This window comes from Gymnodraco acuticeps, unplaced genomic scaffold, assembly GCF_902827175.1.
Source record: "Gymnodraco acuticeps unplaced genomic scaffold, fGymAcu1.1, whole genome shotgun sequence".
NCBI lineage: Eukaryota > Metazoa > Chordata > Actinopteri > Perciformes > Bathydraconidae > Gymnodraco > Gymnodraco acuticeps.
In genome coordinates this window covers 2,699,298-2,725,717 of record NW_022989755.1, presented here as the reverse complement: position 1 = coordinate 2,725,717, position 26,420 = coordinate 2,699,298, and the positions used below count along the sequence as shown (strand labels likewise).

At 39.2% G+C, this 26,420-nt stretch overlaps 1 protein-coding gene across 10 annotated transcripts in view; it reads right to left on the bottom strand.

Moving 5' to 3' along the window:
* Positions 1-8,249: 8,249 nt before the first annotated feature.
* ptprea (protein tyrosine phosphatase receptor type Ea) overlaps positions 8,250-26,420 on the bottom strand; it is a 53,439-nt gene continuing 35,268 nt past the window's right edge. For 4 of the 10 annotated variants that reach the window (XM_034212634.1, XM_034212645.1, XM_034212657.1 and 1 more), the window contains 20 exons: positions 20,978-21,055; positions 20,327-20,423; positions 19,849-19,922; positions 18,929-18,973; positions 17,924-18,060; positions 17,325-17,415; positions 16,437-16,513; positions 16,062-16,098; positions 15,855-15,952; positions 15,131-15,250; positions 14,674-14,837; positions 14,324-14,459; positions 14,043-14,192; positions 12,959-13,052; positions 12,628-12,704; positions 12,381-12,515; positions 12,023-12,148; positions 10,887-11,038; positions 10,125-10,260; positions 8,250-9,992 (listed from right to left, as the gene is read on the bottom strand). In XM_034212634.1, coding sequence (XP_034068525.1) covers positions 9,918-9,992; positions 10,125-10,260; positions 10,887-11,038; positions 12,023-12,148; positions 12,381-12,515; positions 12,628-12,704; positions 12,959-13,052; positions 14,043-14,192; positions 14,324-14,459; positions 14,674-14,837; positions 15,131-15,250; positions 15,855-15,952; positions 16,062-16,098; positions 16,437-16,513; positions 17,325-17,415; positions 17,924-18,060; positions 18,929-18,973; positions 19,849-19,922; positions 20,327-20,423; positions 20,978-21,050 — 2,094 coding nt within the window. In that variant the 5' untranslated portion in view covers positions 21,051-21,055 and the 3' untranslated portion in view covers positions 8,250-9,917. Of the gene's footprint in view, positions 9,993-10,124; positions 10,261-10,886; positions 11,039-12,022; positions 12,149-12,380; positions 12,516-12,627; positions 12,705-12,958; positions 13,053-14,042; positions 14,193-14,323; positions 14,460-14,673; positions 14,838-15,130; positions 15,251-15,854; positions 15,953-16,061; positions 16,099-16,436; positions 16,514-17,324; positions 17,548-17,923; positions 18,061-18,928; positions 18,974-19,848; positions 19,923-20,033; positions 20,192-20,326; positions 20,424-20,977; positions 21,056-26,420 lie in introns of those variants that run through there. The other 6 variants (XM_034212666.1, XM_034212674.1, XM_034212681.1 and 3 more) reach the window with 6 other exon arrangements.

The following is a 26,420-nucleotide window of genomic DNA, read 5'->3' as shown; positions in this document are numbered from 1 at the left end:
AAATATCTGGAACAAACTCCCAGAAACCTGCAGGTCCGCTACAACTCTGACTACTTTTAAATCCAGGCTGAAGACTTTTCTTTTTGTCGCTGCTTTTAATTGAACTATTCATATCTTAGACTGCACTGTAACTTTTATCCATGTACTTTTTTCTTTTAATGTTTAATTGACAGCACTGTAACTTTTATCCATGTATTTTTTCTTTTAATGTTTATTTTATTAGCTTTTCTTTTGAATGACTGATTTTAAATGCCATTTTCTTAATCTCTTTCATTTTTTGTAAAGCACTTTGAATTGCCTTGTGTTGAAAAGTGCTATATAAATAAACTTGCCTTGCCTTGCCTTGCCTAGTATGTGGAGGAAGGATCCAATACTTCAATGAGGACAAAGTTGTAGTACCAATCCTACCTTATGAGGCATGGATATCCACACTTCTTGCTCAAAAGGCCCACAGAGCAAACCACGAGGAAATAGCAGGAACACTCCTACAGATGAGAAAGAAAGCCTGGGTTGTCAAAGGCAGAAGATTGGCTAAAAAGGTGGTTGACAGCTGCGTGATATGAAGAAAGGCCAGAGGAAGGAAGTGCAAGCAAATCATGAGTGACCTGCCATTAGAGCGGACAAATCCAGCAAGACCCTTTGAATACACAACTGTGGACCTGTTTGGACCATATGAGGTGAAGGACCAAGTGAGGAAAAAAGTAAGGCTGAAAGTATGGGGTATTGTCTTCTGCTGTATGGCATCCAGAGCAATACATGCAGATGTTGTTGGAGACCAGTCAGCTGAAGGCTTCCTACTGGCCTACAAAAGATTCACTGCATTGAGGGGACATCCAAAGAAAATGTGGTCAGATCCCGGAAGCAACTTTGTAGGAGCCAGACCTGCCCTGAAGGAGCTCTACATGTTTCTGGACTGCTTAGGAAAATCTGAGCTGGAGGATGGAGCTACCAAACATGGAACAGAGTGGAGCTGGACAATTCATCCTGCAGACTCACCTCACAGGAATGGAGCTGCTGAAGCAGCTGTTCGTGTTGTGAAAAGGGCCCTCAACAACCTTGGAGGAGATGGAACCTTCACATGGGGAGAATTTCAAACATTCCTATACATGGCAGCAAACTTGGCTAACAAGAGGCCGATCGATGCCAGGATTCAAAGCAGGGAGGACTGCATAGGGTACATCTGCCCAAACTCACTTTTGCTTGGAAGGTCTGGACCAAAAGGAGACCCTGGTAGCTTTACATTTGAAAGCTATCCCTACAAAAGATTAAGGGAAATCCAAGCCGAAGTAGACACATTCTGGAGGAAGTGGAGTCAGTTGGCAGGGCCCAATCTGTTTGTAAGAAATAAGTGGCACACAAGGGAGCGGAATGTGGCTGTAGGAGATGTTGTTTGGGTGGCAGACCAGAATGCCTTAAGAGGTCAATACAGACTTGCCAGGGTGGTTGGTGTTAACCAGTGTTGAAAGTGTGCCGGTCCTACCCGGTCCTTAGTACCGGTAAGAGATTTCCAGGCGGTCCGGAGGACCAGGAAGAATTGACAGCTCCACACGTGGAATTTATACTACGAAGGGAAGATATTTTGGTTTGGATCACTGGTCTGGGGGAAGCTCGCGAGTGTGTGTGTGTGTGTGTGTGTGTATACGTGTGTGTGTGTTTGTGTATTTTTGCGTTTGTGCGTATTGTGTTTGTTTCCCGGGGAAAACACTAACGAGAAACACCGGCTGTTGTTATGCCTGCTGTGACCTCAAGTTACTCCGTTCTCCGCTTGTAATTATGCCGTTACAAGCTTCTAAGTTGTATTTATCATCTGAATTTGCCGAAACAAGTTTTATATTCTGAAAGCCAAGACTTTGTTTATTTAAAATCAAACAAAACACCCGAACCCCGAAAAACTATTTTTTTACGCAAATCCATGTTTATTTTGAAATGAGCCGTTGCGACTTCCGACTGATTCCGATAGAGCGGGTCACATATTTGCTTTTTCCCACTTGATCAGAACAGCGGGAGGAGAAAAGAATGGAGTGACTGAATGACAGCTAGAAAATTAGGCTACGTGGTAATTAAAGCAAAAATGCAAACGACGATTCTTCAGATGTTTAAGAGAAAGGAGAGAGATGAAGAAACTCAGAATGTGCTTAAAATTTGAAAAACAACACCCACAGATGACACAGGTGATGATGCTTATTTAGCCCAGAGAATGGACATGAACCTGGCCATGATGAATATAATAAGTTAGCTAACTAGCAAACTGTATATCTCTATATGGGGTGCCCAACCAGTCGATCCCCAGTAGATCGCGAGATGTCTAAAAGTAGAACAACAATATTCTGTTTTATCGTTAATGTCCTACAACAGGGGTGGCCAAACTTTTTGGCTCAGGGGCCACAATGATGTATCAATGTGACAGCCGGGCCGGGGGGCATTGTTTGGTTCCGTCTAGTGATGTGTCGGTCGCGAACGAGCCGGCTCAAAGATCCGGCTCTTTTAAGTGAACGAGCCATTTTTGCGGAGGGATCTAGATCGGCATGAAGGCACATTATGCAATGTGCACATTATCCCGCTTATTACATGGCCACATTCTCAACAAAGTAACGACATGACTCCCAATAGTAATGGAAATGCTTTTATGGATTTAGAAAATGATTTTATTGATTTAAAAAATAGTTGTATGTATTGATTTAAATTGACATGCATCCGCTAAGAAAAGTAGTCCGTTGTTACTGTTTGAACTAACGTAGCAACGGCAGGAACTGCTTCGATAGTGTTTTTGAGGAGCTTTTTTATTACAGATTTGAAAACATCGTTGCTTGCTTTAAAAGTAGCACAATTCATTATGTCAAACCTCGGAAAGTATCTAGATATCCCTGCCCTAATGCCAAAGTAACTGGCAACTGAATATGTGTCGCCGTTTGATGTCTATGTCTGGACCGCTGCGTAAAAAGGAGGGTTTCTGCCCCATTACTTCTCTTCTTACTTCTATAAGAATAAAACACGGAGGACGGAGATATCTTTTTCTCCCCCTCTTCTGACAGCCCAAATAGAGCGAAATGAGGCATGGCTAAAATGCAGGATCTTTTTGGTATTTTGAAAAAAAAACTATATTTATATACTTTATATAGGTCGATACAGTAGCCCCTTTTTTAAAAAAATATTTTGTATAGGTGTTGCTATCTGTTTTGTGTAGTGTGGTTCTACAAGCAAGTCAATGCATTCATTGGGTGGTATCAGAGAGTTGCACGGGTCTGTAAATGCAATGAAAACAATTGGCCACAGCAAATCATTTATATTAAACATGTAATTTTTACTTTTGAATACTTCAGTACAAAGGATGTATTGAATAATTTAAGTGATATATGTGTGTACACATATAAATCATTAGTCAAAACAGGGCTACATTTGATTTAATTAAAAGGTATAATAAGTGGTAAACTGAAGAGCCGTTTGGGAGCCGAAAGAGCCGGCTCTTCTTGGTGAGCCGAGCCAAATGATCCGGCTCACCAAGAAGAGCCGGAATTCCCATCACTAGTTCCGTCTTGATTCATGTCATAACATAAATTGGATCGTTGGAAAAGTGTGTAGTTTACCTCCCTCAACATGCCTTGCTAATGGTCTGTTAAGTTTTGACACAAGTTGTATGCACAATTGAAAATAAATAATTGACTATACATATTGTCAAGTGTTTCTAATTTCTATCCCATAAAGGCATTAAAAATGTGAAGTTTGTGTTCAGGGATGCATGAAGCTGGGGGCGGGAGGAGAACAATATGAACCAATGAAGGTTGGGGTAGCATTATAGTACCTGCAAGAAATTCAAATCACTTTCACCCCTGGTGTTAACACCGATGGAAAGGGCATAGTGAGAGATGTAAATGTCCGCACCTTTCCAAACTACCCAGTCCCATCGGAAAAGGTTATTGAACAGCCCGCCAGGAGAAAAGTTGTGGGGACGAACAAAAAACTCTCAACTAAAACCCCTGCCACAGTACTTCACAGAGACGTCCGGCGCATAGTGGTTCTGCTTCCCATTGAAGAGCAAAATGCTGGAAGCAAGAACAACACATATGATGATCAGACTGGGAAATAGTACAATACACCAAACTCATCAGCAGTGAATCATTTTCTGTAACTTCAATAGAAAAAGTGTTGTGACCTCCTTGTGTTCAGGAACCAGGAGCTCAAGTGGGAGGTGTTTTGTCAGAGCCTGAGAAGTGCAATTCAACATCTGGCTCCAGTCCAGCAGGTGGAGACAGGGAGCCTAGTGTCTGTGATTCCACTGAGAATGTGGTGCAAAGGAAGAGTGTGAGCCTCCTATTTAATGAGCTTAATGCAAGGCACCTGTGGATGCACACTCGCAGCAGAGGACAAACCATTCGCTGTGAGAGAGGAGAAGAGACTCAAAGATTCGACCAAGACGCTGCTGGTTTTCAACGCATCAGGAGGCTAACAAGAGGCTGAATGGAGCAAAGAGGAAAGATTCAAATTTGAGTTGTCCTTTTGGAGTGAATCAAGCCATTTTCAAGTTTAGGCAGGAGTCAATCAAACAAACCAAATCACAACTTGACACACGCATCTGTAGCATATATACAGTTTAAAATATTCAGACACTTGTATCTTCGTTTTTCTTAACTTTTTAGGTAAATACAGTGAGTGTTTGGTTTTAAGCCTGTAAGCAGTAGGCTGTATGTTGGATAACGTTTGTTGTTCCATGTCTTTGCTCCAGAGATATCCCATCAACCAATTGTTCTCTGGAGAAAGTGTGGATTGATTCATTTTTAAAGAGACATTTATTTCTATAATTGGTGTGAGCTGTCAAGTGTTGGACATATCGGCTGTAGAGATGTGATGGTATTCTTGTTGCGGTGCTCGAAGCACCAAAAAAGACTGAACAGCATTGTCTCTTTTCAGAAATGATGAACTGCATACTCCAAATAATTCACAGACCTTATAGTGAGCAGTTTCATGTAGTATCTTCTTTCTACCACATAAGTACGGAAGTACGTGTGCATCTTCTCGTGGATTAGAGATCATGGGTATTTTGGGTTTTGGGGTCAACTCTTCCTTCTGAGAAATTTGATTTAAGTGAAAAACATTGGGAAAATGTTGATTTAAAACAATACAGATTGTCTGTTATGTGCATTCATGAAATGCATTTTTCAGAAAGTGTCAGTACATTATAACGCATGTGTTTTAGAATCCTTGGTAAGTCTAGGCGACGGTGAAAGGAATGTCAGCACGTATAGGAAAAAATGACAGACCTTGCTTGCCAATACACATACACACAGTGATATCAGGAATTAGTTTCCTAAGTCACAGATGAAAGCATTTCAGCAGAGGGGTCACAGCACAGGCCACCCGGCCAATAAATGGCTCATGTTCCATATTATATTACGCAAATAACGGAAAGCCTTGTGAATGACAACATATAATTAGTCAGGGGTCAATCTAAATAAGAGAGTAAGTTAGGGTTAATACATAATTCATATGACCTCTTCACTCATGATGACCTTTTTTGGGTTACAGCCCATCCTGCTGAGTAGTGTTACCATGGTGCCTGGTCCCAGAGGAAATGGAAATTGTTAACAAAGAGGCTTTTTGTCACTTTGGTTTTATGCAAGATGAGAAACATGATTGTTGGGGCAAAAATAGCTCAAATATACTCCTCCCTGTTATTGACTGGTGGCAATCACTGAACAACATCTTTATGTTCAGATGTTGGAGGTCCATTGTTGTTGTTTTGAACATGTATCATGTGACAGTATACTTTTTTAAGAATTTGTTTTAATAATATTGTTTTAATTAATTTATGGCATACTATTGTTATTATACAATAGTATTATTAGTACTATTTTGACAATCTATTTTAAGACTTTAATGGCATTTAATACTTTAAGTGACCTTTTTTAAATTATTAATATTTCATATAAGGCATTAAGAGCACTTTTTAAATGATCCTTCTCTACCACGACTTTTTTATGACCATCTTAATTTTTTCCTAAGGAATACTAGAAAATACATTTTTATTATATTTAGGGAATACTATGAATTGACCTTTCTATACTTTTCTTGTCGTACTATACAATGACTTTTGTTTTGTTTTGCTTACTATAACTTTTCATTGCATACTTTACAATACTTTTAAACTTTCTATGACAAACTATACCAATACCACTTTATTTTACTTTTTTATGATAGTATACTCTGACATGTTTGGAACTTTTTTCATGACATACTATACTCTGATTTTTTTTGTGAATTGCAATCATAGAATACTTTAATACTATAACTTTATTATAGCAATTTATCATTGGTTATGACATCTTTGATTAGTCTAATGGGGTCGTTTCACAATTTCCGATCTTGTGTTCTGAGCAAACGCAACTCAATTACTTTTATGATTCTCTGTAATCTGACAGTTTTAAAATAGTGACATAGGAGTTATTACAATATTCACCATCAGTACAGCAGCGTCAGCATTTGTCTTGACTACATCATCACAATGGTCTCCTTCTCTGATTGTCGGCATATGTGGTTATTCCAGATTGTCTGAATGACAGGACATCAAACTTCATAACATTAAAGGTCGATGTTTCCCCTTATCATTAATAACGTTGCTCCTCTACATTAAGATTGATGTGCACTGCCCCCTGTTGGCTTAAATAAATACTTGCACAGGTCAATAAATGCCTTGATCACAGGTGATTTATTACAATGATATTTTTAAGTACATTTAGTGGTGACTTAGTCCTAGTGTTTTTATTGACCAGAATGAAAGTGTGCACACCACTGTTGGATACAGAAAACAAACACTGAACCTCATTGTTTCTGTGCTTGAGTTTTTCTTTTGTTGTTTTACAGTCAGTAATGTTGTTTAACCAAATCACCTATTTTCTCTGCTTGGGGAATTTAAGGATACTTTTGACTTTGAATTCTTTAAAGCTATTTTCCACCGAATATACTGTGACTTTATCATTTTTTCCACTATAGTAACACTTTCTTCATGATATTTCGGCCAACTACTGTATAAGGAAGGACTTTGTAGCAATGTTTTTGACACAGTTACATTTGTTTTCATATTTCCCAATATATTTTTTATATACGATACTATGACTTTTTTGCGAAATGCTAGACTTGCATTTACATTTCAGAATTACTTTACTGCGACGTTTCTTTCCTAATAATTTATTTGGATATACAAACTATACTATGAGTTTTAAAATATATTTTCATCATACAATATTATAACTTTTTTTACTTTGTCGTTTCTTTTCTCTGACACTTTGTTTTTTATAGTATAACATAGGGGTGGGCGATATGACGATATATATCGTCGTGACGATATTAGGTCTCCACGATATGCTTTTTCAGAGATATGGTATCTATCGTGATAAAAAAAAAAAAAAAAACTATAAAAAAAAGAAACTGATGTGAAAGACATACTCTAAAGCTGTCTAGTCAGGATTCAGACAGTATTGCACTTCATTTATTGTCTTGGTTGATTCTGTTGGCTTATATTTAATTTTATTTGCGTGCATATGAAACGCTAACCATTCCCATTGAGATCATTAAAACTGTCATTTGAACGGCGATCAAGCCTGAAGCCACAGAGACGGACACGATCCCCTGCTAGTGCTACCTCAGAAAGTTCATTTTTATACTGAGAAACTGTGCCTTGAAGCCATATCAAAATGTTGAATTGTTCATTCAGGGATTCATTTCAGAAATAAAACCAGCTTGAAATGCTATTTTGGTCTGTTACTCCTTTTTGTTTTAGTTTCTGTTACCTTGTAGGTGCTTGTACTGTTAAGTAACTTGAAAAATAACCATAATAACCGACATGAAAAAATATCGTGATATATATCGTCTATCGTGATACTGCTTGAAAAATATCGTGATAATATATTTTTCAATATCGCCCACCCCTAGTATAACATACTATATTATGTTGTTTTTTTCTGCTGCTTTAGAATACATACCACACTAGGACGACTCTCCATATATTGTCGATGTCCGATACTATGTTGTTTTATGTTGCTTTCGACATACTTTACACAGACGATTTGTATCTGATATTTTCAACACACTGTAGCTTTTTCCTATATTTACGACATACTATATTATGTTCCGTATTTACTGTATTATATTAGTATGACTGTTTATGTATTGCATGCTATACTATAACTATATAATTTGACATCCTGTATGATTTTTTTTTCAAATGCATCTGAAGAAAACTGTGACTGACCCCGAAAGCATTTTTAGATGAATTTAATATTGCAACTTGCATTTGAAAGACATTGAGAATCCAAAAATGGATATAGACCACCCACAGAGAGCAAAGGCAAAGAGCTGTGGTCTAAACAGACCCTCCTCCATACTCTTAACAGGAAGTGAGAGACAGAAAATAAACCGTGGTTTAATAGACTATGGGTTATTTTGTCAAATCTCTTCTTTAACTTCACTGCACATCTCCCACAGACATATAGCACACAAGAAAATGAGCAATGACTTGACAGTCCCTTGCTGCTCAGCCATTTTGATGTTAGCACTTTTTCATGTAGTATCTACAAACAGCATTAACAGTTTTTTAAGGATTCGATCAGAGCTGGGTGAAATTATTCCAAATGTTGTGTTAATGTTTGAGTACCAGATGAATCGGGAGCAGTGTCATATTCAGATGCTTCCCTATAAATAAAACAACCACTAGATGCTTTTCTATGAAAAACTCTGCTTCCTCATTTTAACCCATGCGAAAAAACAAGGTATTCCAAAAAGTGACTGAACAATGATAGTACTTTTTTTTCTCTGCCATAAAGCAGGCACTGAAGCACCACGTGTGGTTTTACCATAACATGTCTTATCTAATGTAGCACTTTATATACTTGACTATGCGTTTACAGTGCATCTGAAACAGGTTGTCAATAAATCGTTCCAACTCTACTGCATTTATAGCCCACACTTACCTTTCCCTAAGATCACCTTTCATTGCTTGGCCTTCACTCTATAGGTGTTCTACTTTTCCATGTCTTACAAAAAGTACATATGGCACTGATTTGTGAAAAATCTATTATATAAAGCAATAAACAAACTCTTGGAAATTGCAGGTTCTTGGCAAAAGGCTTAGTTATATGTGCTTTTGAATGTGCAGTCATTTTAGCAAAACTGTTTTTGCTGTCTACAGAGAAAAGGCAGACTGTTACATCCATGTTAAATGCAGTTGCATACCACTATTTTGAGGTACAAAACCAGTTAAATGTTATTGTATGACTGTGAGAGAAACTTCTTCCTGAATCTATCCGTAGGAATTTAACTCCAGTATTGTCACCTCCACCTCTGTTGCATAAATTCATGTTTTCTGCAATATGGCTGTGGTGATTCATTCTTTTTCTGAAAATATTTCCATTGGAAAGAGTATCGCATTCGTGATGGGCATATAGTTTCAGTATCGCCTCCAATCTCAGATAGAAGTCATCAATAAATGAAATTATGTACGGTATGTTTACATAAAAACTAAAAAATATCTTAACATTCCCGTCATGTTCTCCAAACTCAAGAATGGAATGTCATCGTCAATACATAAATACATTTACAATAAGTACAACTTTTAAAAATATTACATGGTCAAAGTAACACTTAGATAAACATTTGAAGTACAGTATTATACAACATAACTGAAATAAGAGACCAACACTTCATGACAAATTAATTATCATACATGATGTGAAATATACATTAATAATCTAACTTTTTTCATTTACAATTTTCGTCAACTGACATACATTATATTACAGCGAGGATGGAGTTAATGGAAGGACAAGTGCATAGCAAAATAGATCATTTGACTGAGTTAAAGAAACCCATAAAACTGACAAACCAGCTTTAGAAAACAACATTAAAAACCATGTTTAAGGCAAATCTCGTCATTTAAAATTGGCATAGTCTGAGAAAATGTCGACAAAGTCTTGTACCACCCTGTAGCAGAAGTCATATTGTTCCTATGGAATAAAGAGAAAAATAAAAGTGGATTAGGAGTCTGTCAAATTGATTTTCAGTCAAGCTAAACATCAACATGAGGTGAGGAATATTCTATGCACTACATTTTGGATCCAGTTGATGTAAATACTCACCACGGTTTGGACCATATGAGGCCTCTGCATGCGTAAACTCTTCACAGTTTGGAACACGTCCAGCAGGCCCTCTGCTTTGACTCGCTCCAGGATATTGCTCAGTGCAATGAACGTACCTGTTCGCCCTGCACCAGCACTGCAGCACACACAAAAACTCAACTCAATTCATGCATAAACAGTTGCTTGCAAATACATCATCTGACTGTTTTAAAGGTCCCGTATTATACTGTTTTTCATCAAAACATGTCTCTGAAGTGTTTGACTCCAAATACCAAATTTGGGGGGGTGTAACCTTGTATCAGATCAAATCAGGTTTTATTTATATAGCACATTTTAAAAACGATTTTTGGTCGAGCCAAAGTGCTGTATATGCAAATAACACATTACTACAGTCACAAACAGAAGACAATAAATTACAACAGCAAATATAAAAATCAAACACAGGGAAAAGTCATGAGTCGTGCTCCGCTCTGACTAGAAGGCCAGGGAGAAGAAGTGAGTTTTTAGTGTTGATTTAAAAATGGTTTAAAAACCTTGGTTGGTTATTGGCTAATGGTTACACAACCCAAAAAAACATTATGACATCAAAATCTGATCAGCTCATTTTCACAGGTTTTTGTATAAATGGATCAGGACAAAAAGAGAGCCAATTTTTTTTCCTGAAACTTTCAGAATCTCTTAATGCAGAGGGGACACATGTTGATTTATAAAAAAACATGAAAAAAGTGGATTTTGCACAATAGGTGCCCTTTAAGTAGCTACCTGCAGTGTACGACGATGGGATGGTTGCCAGATTGCTGCTGCTGTCTCTGCACCGAGGCGATGATGTCGATCATGCCTTTCCCCTCGGCCGGGATGCCGACCTCTGGCCAGCCGTGGAAGTGGAAGTGCCTGATCACCCTGGTCTGCTTCTCCTATGAGAGGAAATGGACGGAAGAGAGATCATAATACCGTTTTAAATATGATTCATCAGTAGTATATGAAAGCATAATGGCAGGTGCAATGTCGGTGGAGGTTAAGTGTGCAGTAGATTAGTGCCGGGCTGATGGGTGCTGCACAGGGAGGCAGCAGTGTACTGAGCCTCTGAGAGGGGATGTGGGTCGAATGTAATGAAATATGAGATAGGAATCTCCCACTCAATAATCCTAAACACATCCTGCCCACCACATTTCCTCTGGCAGCCACAAGAGTTTCATCGACTCACTTTGCTTTTTGCTTATAAGACGATTATGTTAGATCCTGTGTACGTAAACGTTATACTTTATACAACGCTTGAAGGCTAAAAGAGATTATTATTATTATTATCAAATAATTATTATCAAATAATAACATTATCAAATCACAACAATGCAAAGATTAGAAAGATAAAATCCCATTAATCATCTCATTATTCTCTGTGACTGTTTTGAGAGGATCATTATCAGCAGGTAAATGCTAATAGAAACATCTACAAATAAAATGTTAATAATATATCACTTAAAGAAGTACTTTTCCCTTTTTATTATACCTTTTTTTAATTTCCTTTTAGAAGTTGAAGTTCTGCATTTAAAATGGTAAGTAATGCATTATTTTTAAATTGGGGTACTGACACTTTTTCTTGAGTAAATGATGAATCATTCTTTCACCCCTGGAAGTCATTATAAATAATTTAATAGGAGAAAAATCATAAATGTAAAGTGGAATTTGGGATACAATCTTACTCGATCATGGTTTGTGTAGTTACAATTTATCATGATGAAGATGGTTTTGCATTCCTTGAAAAAGAACGAAGGCTCAATGGGTTCGCATGAATAAATACAGAAGATGGTCTTTTATCCTGACAGGCAAATGTGTAATGAGCTGTTAACTGCCTCTTTAACAGTAGTGTGATAGTGTGAGTTTAACTTTAATTTGCTTACCGGCACAAAGGTGAGTACCAAGTCTCGTAGACTGAAGGTGTCACACAAAGTGTCTCCCTTCAACTCTACTTTGTAATCTCCGTAGGTGATAGAGTCCTCTGCTGGCCAGTAATGGCAACATTTGTCCTGCAACGACAGACAAACAGATACAAGTGTTGATTTACTGCAAGCAATACGTTTGATTTAATACATGGAATGTAAATTGAATATTCTGAAGTAGTTTTGGCTAAAAGCTTGAAAGACTGCACAAACATGAACTGAGATAAAGTACAGCTGTGTGAAAGAAGCAGGGAACAGGAATATGCTTTATGCTGCACTGCTGCTGTAGTCTGTGCTGAAGCCATTAATCACTGCTCACCTGCTCCCTCTCCTGGAGCTCCGTCAGCATTACAATGGAGTGACATTTCCATTCCCACACCATTCTCCAGAAATCCTCCACTGTGTGTGTCAGAGGGCCCTGGGTGGCGATGAAGTAGTCCTTCTGTCTGTAGCCCTGAGTCGAAGCAAAACACATGCTCCTTCAGCTTCTAGAAATGCTTTTAATAGCAAAACTATCCCATTTATAAATGCAAGAAGGAAAGGGTTAGGTAAAAAAGAGGGCTTACATCTATAAAAGACGCGTTGACGTAATCTGTGAACTCCTGACCTCTTCTCATGGAGAGAATGACTCTGTTGAAGTCATCTGAAATGGAAGTGAATCAGGGAAGCCTTTAAAGACATTTAGAATAAAGCGACCTATAAACATCATCACAAAGTATCAAGTTCACAAAGTGGCCGAGTGGCTCTCTGAGGAAATTGAATTCCACGACGCACACGATTGAAAAAACATGTTAAGATTCCAAATATCGTGACAGACAATAACATTTGGAGGTCAAAAGTTGACACGTGGAACAGACATCCAATCTGTTCTCTTCTATGGTTTTGTTATTTACTTACATGGAATAATTTGCAGAACTCTGTTCTTCTTCATGTTGGCAGGGAGGTTCCCTGTTCTCATGTTCTCCTTCATTATTCTCATGTTGGTCAGTTTCTGGGCACAAATGAAGCAAACGGAGTGTTACAAATCGTCAAATGTTCACTATCCTGATGCTCACAAATGACCATAGCAAAATACAATTCTTAAATTTGATTAAGTTTAGAGTATAAGACTTTCGAAGTACAATACATACATTTGATTCTGGCATCTTTTCTCAGTTTTTTCACAAGGCATGTTTGCAATTGTATACAGTACGTGCAAAAGGCAACACTAGGCTTGTGTGTGTATATGTACTGTAGGTAAAGATACACTTTAATATGCACACGCAGCTGAAACGGTTCTGGGGGAGTTATTATGCCCCAAAGCTATGGAACAAAACACCTATAGACATCAGGGAAGCCTGCTCGGTCTTTACAAAAATAGAAGCTCAAAACATAATTGTACAATTTAGCTTGTTTTAGGAAGCTAACTCCTGCTCTCAATGCATTTTAACCTGTCTCCTGATTTTGTGTTCTATTTGCACTATCCTCCTTTAATGCACAATTTTATCGTTGTAACTTTAATCTAAATGTATTTTTTACATGTCTATTACTGGTAACTGTATTCTGTGATATACATTTTCTGTGAGTATTTAAAGAGATGTCTACTGTGAAGCACTTTAAAACTGCAATTCTTGTATTAAAGGTGTTATTATAATCATATCATAGTATTATGAATTGTTTTAGTTTTTGTTATTAAGTGACAAGCATCTATAAAGGAGATGGAAAGTAGTGAAAAGCCCAGGCTGGAAATAATCCTGTCTTATTTGATGATTATAGAGACAGTTTGTTTTCTGTGCAGGTTTTTTTTGGTAAAAATATATTTGAATAAAAAATGTAGTGTTTTATTCTGTATAGTGAATTCAATCATTTCTATAGTATGGATTTGTATACTATAATTCAGAAGCCATTTTAAATAAAGAACTCCTGGTATTGAAGCTATTTCTGATTCTGTTGTGATTAAATGTGATCTTTAACAAACCAAACAGTAAATAAATCTGTTTACCTTAAACTCTTCCTCTAGGCCGACCCGGTCACCGGTTGTGAATGTGTTGTGCAGTTTGTGCAGATGTCCTTCCAGAGACGACACGTCCAGCTCCGTGTCTCCGTAGAGGTAGTATTCAAGCAGGGCCTGGTAGATGAAGGAGTACTGCATCTGGAGAGAGAACACACAAACAAATCAACACAAACACTATGCAGAGGCACATTTCACAGATGAGAATGTACTGTCAAGTATGAGTTCAATGTCATGTGGTAAAAAAAAAGGGGAACTTGTTTCCAACTCACATCTGTCTGAACAAGCTGTGATCGCTGCTCTCGTATCTTAGCAACAAACCCAAACGCATCAACTTTCTGCCCTGCGTGCATCATGTCGATCATGGCGTCTATTACGATGAAGGTTCCTGTCCTCCCAACACCAGCGCTGCAGAGAAACAAAACAACATCTGTTAGTCGACAACAGCAGGTAAACAAAGGGACATCTGTGCTCGTAAACATGTATTGTTATGGTCACTCAATGTTTAATTGTCTCCATAGAAACACATTGAATGATTAAAACAATTTCAGAGGAATGTAGCAAAAGCATGAATCTAGTAAACAACACTTAACAATGATGTATTATCTCAGTGTTCTGGTACCTGCAGTGGACCACAATAGGCCCAGAGAAGGGTGGATTGACCACCTTGACCTTTTTGAGGAACTTCAGCATGCCGATGGGGGAGAAAGGAACTCCAAAGTCGGGCCAGCTGGTGAAGTGGAGCTGGGTGACAAGCCTGGGAGTCTTAGCAGCATCGCTGGCCTGCTGCACAGAGACACAGACGCAGACAGACACCGTTTACAACACCTGCACTGCAAATTTGACATCTGTGATAGGTCACATGATATATATGATAACAGTTCCTGTTGCAATTGAGACTTGACAAAAGGGGACAGCTTCTTTATTTAGAAATGATAGACATTCACAGCTACTACTGAAATATTCTAGTTGACTCACTATGAAAAAGGAACTGAGCTTCACACTTTAACGAACTTCACCCATGTTCCTGTCAATTTCCTATAAAGCACAGTTATTTCATGTCACCGCATGACACTTACATATTGAATACAGAACTTGCGGATGGTGTAGTCCACAAGAACAGTGAAGTCTTCCACTGCCACCCTCACACTCCCATAGGTCCAACAGCCCTGATCTGGCCAGTACTGGTAACACTTGTCCTGTAGAGAGAGACAGTCATGACTTAACATGTATTCAAGGAGTTTCTTTGCAAGCAAAACAATGGCATTCATAAAGCTGAGCTACACTAAAGGCTCTTGTGATTCAATTCCACAGCCAGTCAGTCTAGATCAGTATAAGTGAGAGGGGAGAAACCACTCAATATAAGACAATGCTGGGTGATTATGATAGTGCTGTATACTGTAGGACTTCATTACACATTATGTAGTCATGGATTTTAAAGTGTCCACGTGCTGATTGAAATCTTCACCAATTCTCCTCCTATTGATCTTTCTATCCTCTCTCCTTGTTCAGTGAGGGAGTTCTGGTTCACTATAAAGACTGAGCAATTAAAGCAGAAAACAGAGGGGAGATTACAGGTGTGAAATTAATCATTTTTAATTAAATCCACGGTCTCACCTTTGACCATTACTAATGAAATCAATTTGGATTTTCAAATCATCTTGATGCTTCATTAATCCATACAGACAACTCTGATTTTTCGCTTGTCCCCTTCACAGGCTCGAACAATAACAAACACTGGAGCTCGTAGGACAACAGGAGAGCAGAGACACATTCAGAAAAAAACAACGCCAAATCACTTACCTCTTTCCTTTCTTTAAGATTTGTCAGCATAACAACAGTCGCTACTTTCTGCTCCCATATCATCCTCCAGAAATCTGCTACCGTGTCTTCTTTTGGACCTGTAAGACAATATGATGGTAATATTACAAGATTTATTTAGACTTTGAAATAATTATAAAGATCTACATAAGTATGCATCATGTAAAGTATAAGCTCGCTATATCTTACCTTGTGCTGCAATGAATTTTTTCTTTTCCGTGTAACCCTGTTGAAGACAAAATGAATTAAAAAAATGTAGAAATATGGACCAGAAAAGATACTAATGAACCTTGAGGGGACACTGTCTCTTCAAATGCGGTTTCTATGGTAAAAGTCTAATTACTTTTAATCTTAATTTTCAAGCCAACATTAAGGAAAAGTATGACTGGGCAAACTGATTGTTGGATATGATCCAAAGTTCAGAATAAATATGAAAGTGTACCTTGCCGTGACCAACCAACCATTATAGGAAATTAGGAGGACAAATTGTTAATATGCCACAGTTATTGTTGCCATTTTGGCAAGTGAAGTTGTTTAACAGAAAAACTAAAAAGCAAAACTCACATCAATGTAAGAAGCGTTCACATAGTCCGAACAGGGATTTCCATCTAGCTGAGTCAACACCACTCTGGAATGATCATCTGTTTAGAGGGTAACAGCAGAACAACAATACTGAGTATGTAACTTAACTGATTAAACACTCTATCAGTGCACATACTGTAGCATAAAGAGCATTAAACACAATCATCGCATCAAGTTAGACGCCACTATGAAGCTACTTCCTCCATAAAGACTATAAATATATGGGGAAAGGAGTCTCCCCTGGTTGCCTGGCATGTGCTTAAGCCAAACAAAGTGCGGCACATAAACTCCTTTGAAACAGCCAACTGACATCAGGCTACTGTAAAGATTAACAATTAAGATATAACATACTTATTTGTGAAATTTCGAAGTGCTGGTGTTTTCTTTTAGCTTTTGACAGAGACAATCTAGACATTTTGTTGCTTACGCTACACATGTTTATTGCAGAAATAACATCAGTTTTTCAATTATTTTTTCATATTTAAAAGGGCAGTTAAGCCCGGAAATGAAAAATGCGTATTTATCAATCTAGATTTCTTTGGTGTGAACTGAACAGGTTAATGGGAAACATATGAATGTTTTGGTGTACATTGACTCTATAAGGATCAGAATGTTGCCGTTTGTTGCAATGAATGCATAATGAGAGAAAGATAAGTGATAGGAAGTGCAACTGTAAAAAAGGAAGAATGTTGGTGAAACAATCAGGACCGAGGTTTTTCATAGTGAATAACAGATGAGCTGATGGGGAGGATCTGCTCTGTCTGAACTGTGAGAAGAAAAAAAGACTCAAAGACACGTGCACACAGGCAGGAAACTGTGAGCTCTGGGTGTGAGTCGAGTGAAGTTCTGCAGAACAGAAAGTGAACTCACAAGGAAGGATGTTGGGGTATCTGTTCTTCTCCTTGTTTTCGTCCTTGTTCGCCTCCTCATACGTCCCTTGGGCATTCCCCCCAGGCAAGGACTGCATAAGAAAATCACAGTTAGATTCTACACAACCTCCCATAATGACATGTAACTACTCACGGCCCGGTGCATTGTGTTCTGCTGTACGTAAAGCTTTGTTCAGCCTCGATGTAGGCACTTCCTCTGCTACCTACAGTAAACATTCCCCTATTAAATGCAGAGAACTTCAACTTCCTCTGTCTGTACTGACACACTGTCTGGATAAGAGCATACTTTAAATGTGTTACATGAACCATGAGTTATACTGTAAGCTTTACTTGACTCATAGTCATAGCCATAAATAACCAAATAGGGTATTTCTTTTATGCGTGTGCGGGTATATGTGTACAGTATTTGTTATGGACACTGTGACACATGTAACTCCAGTAGTTTTCCTGAATACAAATTAAACGCATGTCTGCATTTTTTGCCTCCACATGAACAATCATCGCAATTGAGGGAAACCTGCCAACTCTGTCTTTTCACATTATTTTGTGACCGTCAGGAGGAGAAAGGAGGATGCTTACATTGTACTCCTCCCTGAAGAGCTTCCCATCGTCGGCGGAGCGGACCCTGTTCTCGTCCTCCAGGTGCTCCACGGGGATGGGGAAGTAGGTCTTAGAGGCTGAGGGGGATCTGGGCAGAAGGACCACCGTCTGTTGCTCTGTGGGGAGAAAAGTATGTGGGTTAATGATCTCTGCTGGACTCAGATTTGAAGAATAATTTGTTGAAATATTTGTTTTTTTTAAGAAAATAATGTTATTTTAATTTGTTATTAAAAGATCTATAACAGGATTTGGGTTAAATTAGACCAATGGTTCACAACTAAATGTACCCATAAAGCACTGTCAGCTGAAAACATCACCAGTGATTGATATATAACACTACTGATTATTTGATTGTTAAGAATGTCTGCATTCAGCGGTCAGTGTTTAGCTTGTTTTCATTTTTACTTCCATAACTTTGAGTGGCAGAATTATATTTGAACCATTAATTTAAAAAAAATAGCTAATAAGTCAAACAATTCATTCATTAGTTTGAAATAAATGTTTTAAATTGTCTTTCAAAAAAACGGATTATGCTATTGTAATATAATTAAATGTTGCATCTCATTTTAATTGAAAAATATATAACAAATGTAATATTTGCAAGGATCTTTACCAAAAAGAGATTGTTTCTCATGTCTCTAGAATATAATTTGTAGGCCGGAACACAATATTTAATTAAAAATAATATGACACAAATTTGCTCTACAACTGATTTCAAATTGTATGACATGTTTGCATGTGTGCCAACAAATTGATCATTTCAAAAGAGGAGTGTGAGTATTCGAAGATCACCAAAAACATCAACAGTTGTTAGAGAATCAAAGCACCCCAGGGAGAAGCCACTTGTTTCTGAATAAAACCTCTCCAAAGAACCCGACTAAGCATTCAGTTAGCACTCATAATTTAGAAAATAGATGTTGAAAAAAGTACTGCGAGAGTGTTAGTAACACGAGGCCTCTGATACCGCCACCCTGTATACCTGACCTGGTGGCACAGTGGTGTATAACGACTCAGAACTGTATCCAAACTCTAAAACACAACACATGTCACATCAGTCATAAAGGCAAAACACAAACAATACCGTCATTTAACATCATGTTTCCTTAAACATCAGAACCACCTTACAACAGAAATTGTAAACATTTTCATCTACTTCCTGACATTATTCAAATGTTGACTTCATGTAATTGTTAGTCTATATATCTATGTCTGAACATATTCTGTCGTGCTTCCCAGCACGGAAAACTCAAAGTGAACATTAAATATAACGTCACTCTCATATGACCATGTGTCATGTTTGCAATCATAGTAATAAGCAGCTTGGCTAATACCTTGACATGTACTCAGTGTTTGTAACAGCTACTTCTAGGTGTGTGTGTGTGTGTGGCGTGTATTCCAGCCATATATCCTCGCTACATTCCTATCTGCAGAGAATACAACCCCTCTGAACTTTCTATTGTAATTGTCAGATAAGAAAATACTTCCTAAAGAACACTCGCAGCTCCTCAAGACCAGTCGTTTCCTGTGAGGCCGAAAGCTGGAAGCATATTTCACACAGCTCATAATTTAATTTCAACAATGCAGCCTCAAAGCCAACATCTTCTGTGATCTTTGCACCTCTAACTGTGTATACTTATTTTCTATGCAGTGTACAAAAGTCTGTGAAAAGTAGTGAAGATGATGCCGAATTGTTTGTCGCATTTACCACAGGAAGTACACAACCACAAAGCTGTGGGGGGACAACCTGCATCTGCAGTTACAAACATAAAAATAGTGCCTGTTTGCTTCTGTATGAACCTATGCTGCATGTTTCAGTATATCTACTTTAAGCTCCAACCATGCTTTTTTCCTGACAGCCTGTTGCTTTCACAATCTCCTTCACACAGTCTTATCTACAACGTTACCTTGTTCCTCCAGGATGCCATTTGGTATCTTCTTGTCAACTGTTGTGACGACTGCTTTTCTCTGGTTCTTCACCCTGTCAATAAATAAATGCAATACAATGAGAAGTAAGTTCAACTCAAAGGAATCACACCTCCCAACATTACAAATGAAATAGGTAGCCATCAAAAAAATCTATACATCCTACCATCTAAAACTTGAAAAGCCACTCTTTCTCATTAGCGGATTGACGGTTCTCTATTCCGAATGTGATACAGAATTTGTTCTTGGTTTTCTTCTGTTGCCTGTCTAGGTCTGCTGTCAGAGCCTGCTCTCCTCTCACTAAGCATGACAGGGAGTCAGCTAGCAGCCCTTCCTGACTGGGCTCCGCCTCGATGACTAAAGGAGGAAGTGTTTGTCACCCTGAGCTCTGCCCCCGAGCCTGGCTCACAGCCAGTCAGCGAGGCCCAGAGAGGGGGTGAGGTGAATGGGAGACTTTACCTGAGGAAGTACCAGGCCAGTAGCGCGATGATGAGCAGCAGCAGGGACAGGACCAGCACAGTGGGGAGGACATGTTGGCTGGGGGACGTAAAGCCTTCTGAGGAAGGAGAGGCAGAGGGTCAGGGAGCAGCGTCAACAAAGAAGAAGGAAGAGGGAGCAAGGCCGGCATCATAAATGTGTGTTTGTGTGTAGCTGCATTCATGGGTTTGAGCCATGTGTGCATCGCATTAACTGATAAAACAAAATCAATACTTGGCACCTCCCAGTGTTCTCTTCTGGACGCAGGCCTGATTTAATAACTGGCCTCTGCAGTATTTTGTCTACAGAGATAAGTATCAGCTCATTTTGTCCTGGCGGTATGTCTGCCTGACAGAAAATGAGAGGCTCTTAGAATAGAGAATCAGCCAAGAGTCACAGCCACACAGCCAGCTATTAGCTGTGTTTACAAAGACGCACAATAAGCCGTAAATGATGGTCCAGGGCTGCTGAAGTTCATTGTGACCCGGTAATTATTAAGGCTCTAGAAAAGGCTATTATTAAGCAATGCGTGTGCTGAGGAAGTCTGAAGAAGATGCCTGCAGTGGATACTAATTTGATTTAGTTGGTACCTCAAATTTCTCAGTCTCACATGTCTCCTGTTATTATTCTTACCTTTTGTATGGTTGCCATTGCCAGTGGAATTAGATGATGTTGTGGTTGCCACCAAAAACAGAAGTGGGACCATTGTGACTGCAGGAAAACAAAATTAAATTGGATATTAAATGTAGTGATTGCAACGTTAAGCCTTGTGAGAACATAGCTGCTGGATAATAAAACCATTTAGGGAGCACTAACTCTATTGACCGATCTGAGGCATATTTCTTAATTCATGACTGTTGCTTTCAGGAATGTGCTCATCGGTGCAAAGTTCATGGAGACACAATGGAACAGCACACTCATATCCTGGTCATTTATTAGTCCTGTCATAAAGCACACAGTGTAATGCCTAACATGTCCATGAGGAGGCACAATCCACCAATATTTGATCAAACAAGGCTTGCCATGATAACATGCTCACCAACCCATTGAGAAAAACATTCCAAAAGATAATAGGCCAAGGAAACATCGATTTTTCCATTTCTAAATAAATAAATATTAAAAGAAATCACGTGTCCTTCATTCATACCCAATGCTGCTACTTACTCCTCTAATAAAGGCATGCTTTGATCAGTGCATTATTAGAATGAGACTGATAACACTGTTTTCCTTCAGCTGTTTTCCGTGGCAATGCTGAAATGTGGGATTTCCAGGATATAGCATGAGTAGGGTCTTAATGTGCTATACCTTAGAAACCACAACACACACACACACACACCAGGGTGTCAGCTGATGTCGTGTGGCTAAGCCGAGCCAAACTGGATGTATCCGATCATGGTGAGCAAGGTCTAGAATCAGGCTGCCATAGGCTTAACACCTACACCCTCATGCTCTGCTCTTTGCCACCTCCCCCTTCACTTTTTGATATCCTTCCCCCAACACAAACACTCGCACACGCGCACATGCACGGTCGCAGCAGCACCATGAGCTCTATGAGTGACATTCATAAGTCTGAATGAATCTGATCATCCCTTCATTCTTCTTCCAGTAGACAAATGCAGAGGAGGGGGGATAAAAGACCATCTTCGATCGATTATCGTGTTTGAGCATTCAGAATAGGTTTCCCATCACATTGATTTGAGCACCTCCTTTCTTCTGAAATCTAAGGTTGGGAACCAGTAAACATTAAGATCCAGGCAGTTCTTTTTATTTCCATAAAGTTCAGAGAATCTAAGTGCAGAGCTGCATCTCCCCATAAAGAGAGCAGGGTGTGCTTTGTCTCCCCAAGGCTGCAGGTGTGTGTGTGTGTGTGTGTGTGTGTGTGTGTGTGTGTGTGTGTGTGTGTGTGTGTGTGTGTGTGTGTGGTGCTCTGCAGCTGCAGTGAAATGAAAGCTAAGGCCAAGTGCATAGTGAATGAAGACACTGTGCTGAAGCCTCCACGCTGTGCCGCAGTGTCCTGTAATGTGTCCAGGCAGGACACCGGAGGAATGTGGGGGCAGCGGAGCAGAGACACTGACTGCAGCAGGGAGAGAAGGAGCAGAAGGTCCGGGTCAATAATATTTCCTGGGGCGATTAATAAACCCTGACATGTCTCTCCGTTCCACGGGGAAGACTGATGAGATCATTCTAATGAGAGAAGAGGGGAGAGGAGGAGCATGCTGCCCCCTTCTCCAGCTCTCCTCCCTCTTTATCCCCCATCTTTAAGACTCTCTCTGCAAATGTCACATGCCTGGATGAGGGGGAGGCTATTGACCTAATACAGTGTGGGAATCCTTAGGGTAGGGCTGTGTGTATAAGACTTGAGGTTTTGTGATGTGGAAATTCACTCAAGTAGCCGTATGGGACTTTCTGCTACACAAGCTGCGAGGAATTTGATTACTGTGTCTGTTTGTTTATTTGCGTGTATGATGGTTCAACAGGGACAGCCGGCAGAGCGCTCATAGCTAGCCCCAAGGCTGTGTCTTGTAGAATAGTGCTACTGCGTCCCCTAGTTCCTGGCTCCCTGTTTCCCCCCCATCACCTCTGGAGATATCACCCAGTCACGCCTCAGCCTCAGCGTGGCTTCAAATGCACCCTTGGGACCCGAGGCTGTACGCCCCGTGCTCTAAAGCTTTTCCCATCTAGTCATTACAGTGGTCTCCAGCCTGACCTTTTTAACATCTCTCAGGAGATCGCCAACTTCCTTTCCTCCATCTTTGTGGGGAAATGTCCCTCATGTAACTATAAATATCACCGCCTCCTATTCCTCGGGGTATATAATGTGTTCTTCTCTATTTCTCCTTGCTCAGCAGAAAGTCTCAAATTAGACTATTAGTATAAGTCATCACTTAGCTTGGGTCAGACTCTTGGTAACAGCTATCATCACATAGTACGTGCTGTCATCTGTGTATTGTCCTCCCTTTAGCACTCAGCAGCTGGCCACCAACCGTTAGCCGTAATGAAAATAGGTCATGAGAGATGTCAGCTAAAGGGAAGTTCTAATGCGTCCTTATTTTCTGATAGGACACATTTGCAAGTAGCCTAGGGGAAGGGTATTGTCCTGGCCAGCTAGACAGTTTTTTCAGGGGTATGCGTGTCACCAGTTACTTTGTATAGTATTCGCTGTGTCACATGCTGTATCCGTATCGTCCTCAGCTGCAGAATTGGAGGCTTTATTCACAGGAACACCAGCACTTTAAATACAATGTATTAAGTAGAACACTAGGAATTATTTTGAACTTAGCTTAAACTACTGCAGAATTACAAAATGACGTGGCTGAGCTAAGGTAGGGGTGTATTTCACTTACAGTATTGGATTGCAATGTAATTAATAAGATGGTATCTTTTTACAAAATGATGCTGTCCAAATTACATACTATTTTATATATATATATATATATATATATATATATATATATATATATATATATATACCCTTAATAGTCCCAAAGAGTGGAAATGTACATTCTGCATTTGACACATCCTAGTGTTAGGAGCAGTGGGCTACCATTATGTACGGCACCCAGGGATCAAGATTTCAACTATAGTAAAACAAATACAAAATTATAAGAGAAACATTATGATGTTGAAAGGCATTGATGGATAAACAGTAGAACCGACAGTTTGTACCTCAAAGTACAACTGAAATCAAATCACATGTATTCTAATGCTACAGCTGCTACATATCCAGTAATATAGGTAAATACTTTGTCAGACCACAAAAGGGTGAAAGTCATATGTTTTGATCTCAAGATCAACGACTTGTAATCAAAAACAATACATTTCCAAATTGAACCATGTTTTGATCAAATATCTTTGTGTCTCTTGATATATTCACAAAGTAAAAGCTAGACAACAGCCTTCCTCACATCACAACAAAAGCCACTGACAACACCCATTAGCTATATGTCCACTATTTATATAACTACATCTCTAAGGCATTGTGGCAAACAGCAATGGGACCGGAAGAAAAAAGACATAATACCTTCAAATTTAAATATTTATGATGCTTTTTTGCCATACCATAAATCACCTAACCAAGAACACATCCTGTATGACCACACCTCAGCCCCTGCCATGTGTTCACAGAGATCTCCAGCACCTGGTCTGCAGTGTATGACTCACAGCTCTGTCTCCACTGATTACACCCTGCCATCTCTGAATACCTGTAACCTGACAGCATGTAAACAAAGATGTGGACAGTGGACACTAACACATATATCACACAATGCATAGAGAGGCAAACAGAGAATACAAGCAGGCCTCTCTTTGCTTCTTTATCCTTGCTCCTAACATGAAATTGGCAGTTGGGGACTCATTTATAGTCCCAAACCAGAAAGCTGATAAATGTTCTTCGCTGACAGTGTTTTGTTTTTGAGGATAAGCTATCCCTCCCTGCGGTCTCGTGTTTTCCTCGTGGTGTAATTCCCTGCTCTGTCATTCTTTCAGTCTGGGTTAAAAGTGACATAATGATATCCCTGCAGTTCTTCTCCGTTGTCTCCCTAATTAGCCCGAAAACCTTACCATCAGAAAGCACAAGCTTGTTACAATTAAAAGATAAGACAGATACATTGTCTGTCTTTGCCTTTGACAGGACACATGGTGTTCTCTGGCATGGAGTCTTCTCGCAGACAGACCACTGTCAGTTCCACTGACTGTGGTTTCTCTGGGCACAGAGTCGCTCTGTCTCTTCAAATACATCAGCTGGGGAATTTAGAAAATGGTTGGTGGGTGTAGTGATGTGGCAGGGTGAACAGGCAGGCAGTAGGTACATTGTGTCCTCTCAGGAAAACCCTGCCAGACTATTTATCCTTTAGGCAACACAGTTTTATTTTTATAACTGAAACCTGTCAGTTTATTAAAGGAAAAACAACCCCTAACCTTAAGCCTTCTTCTCGTTTCTCACCGCGGTGTTCAAAACATATTGTCAACCTTTTGTCCTGCTCAAAGCTGATCAAGTGTTTAGAAAGCATAATTAGACATGCATTAGTTGTAAATGTGATGTAGTTGAAATAGTAAACTAATTGGGAATAATATAAGTTTCATTTTTGCAGAGGATTATATATGACAATACCACTGTCATATCAGTACGTTAGTCTGAAGCTACTGTATAGCAAGGAGACTGTTAGCTTGGCTTAGCAATACATGCGAAACAAGGTGAAAACAATTTGGTTTAAAAACGACGCTAATGCTCTCCCATACTATAAGCATATAAGCAGAATAAGCAAGCATTTTTTTAAATTGGCGATCAGAGATCAGCCTATGCCAGATCAGTAACAGTATACAAGCCAGGGAGTAATAAGACATTACTGTTATTGTTTTAAACAGTAGGTATATTTCAAGGCCGAGGCTATATACAGGACGGTCCTGTACACAACGCCAAATGGCTATATACAGGACCGTCCTGTACACAGCTCTCTGAAATGGCTATATACAGGACCGTCCTGTATACAAGCTCCGAAATGGCTATATACAGGACCGTCCTGTATCCATTTCAGAGAGCTGTTTACAGGACGGTCCTGGATATAGCCATTTCGGAGCTTGTATACAGGACGGTCCTGTATATAGCCATTTCCGAGACCTTATATACAGGACCGTCCTGTATATAGCCATTTCAGAGACCTTATATACAGGACCGTCCTGTATATAGCCATTTCAGAGGGTTGTGTACAGGACGGTCCTGTATATAGTCATTTGGCGTGGTGTACAGGACGGTCCTGTATATAGCCACTCCCATATTTCAATGTTATCCAATTTTTTCATATTGAAATATCAAAAATGAGGATCAACCCTAAATACTTTAGGTACAACACTGATTCTCCTAAATGATAATACAGAAACATAAACAGCCCATTTAACATCAAGTGCATAGACCTTACTTACAACACGTGGTTGTGGGCGATGGCATCAGTTTAGTCCAGAATGTATCATGAATGTAAGCCTGGCTTATTTCAGGTTCAACACACTCATCTTCACTTTCTTTGTCTACTTCTCACACTGCAGGGCTACCACAGAGTGACCTGTGTGCAAAATAGAGGAA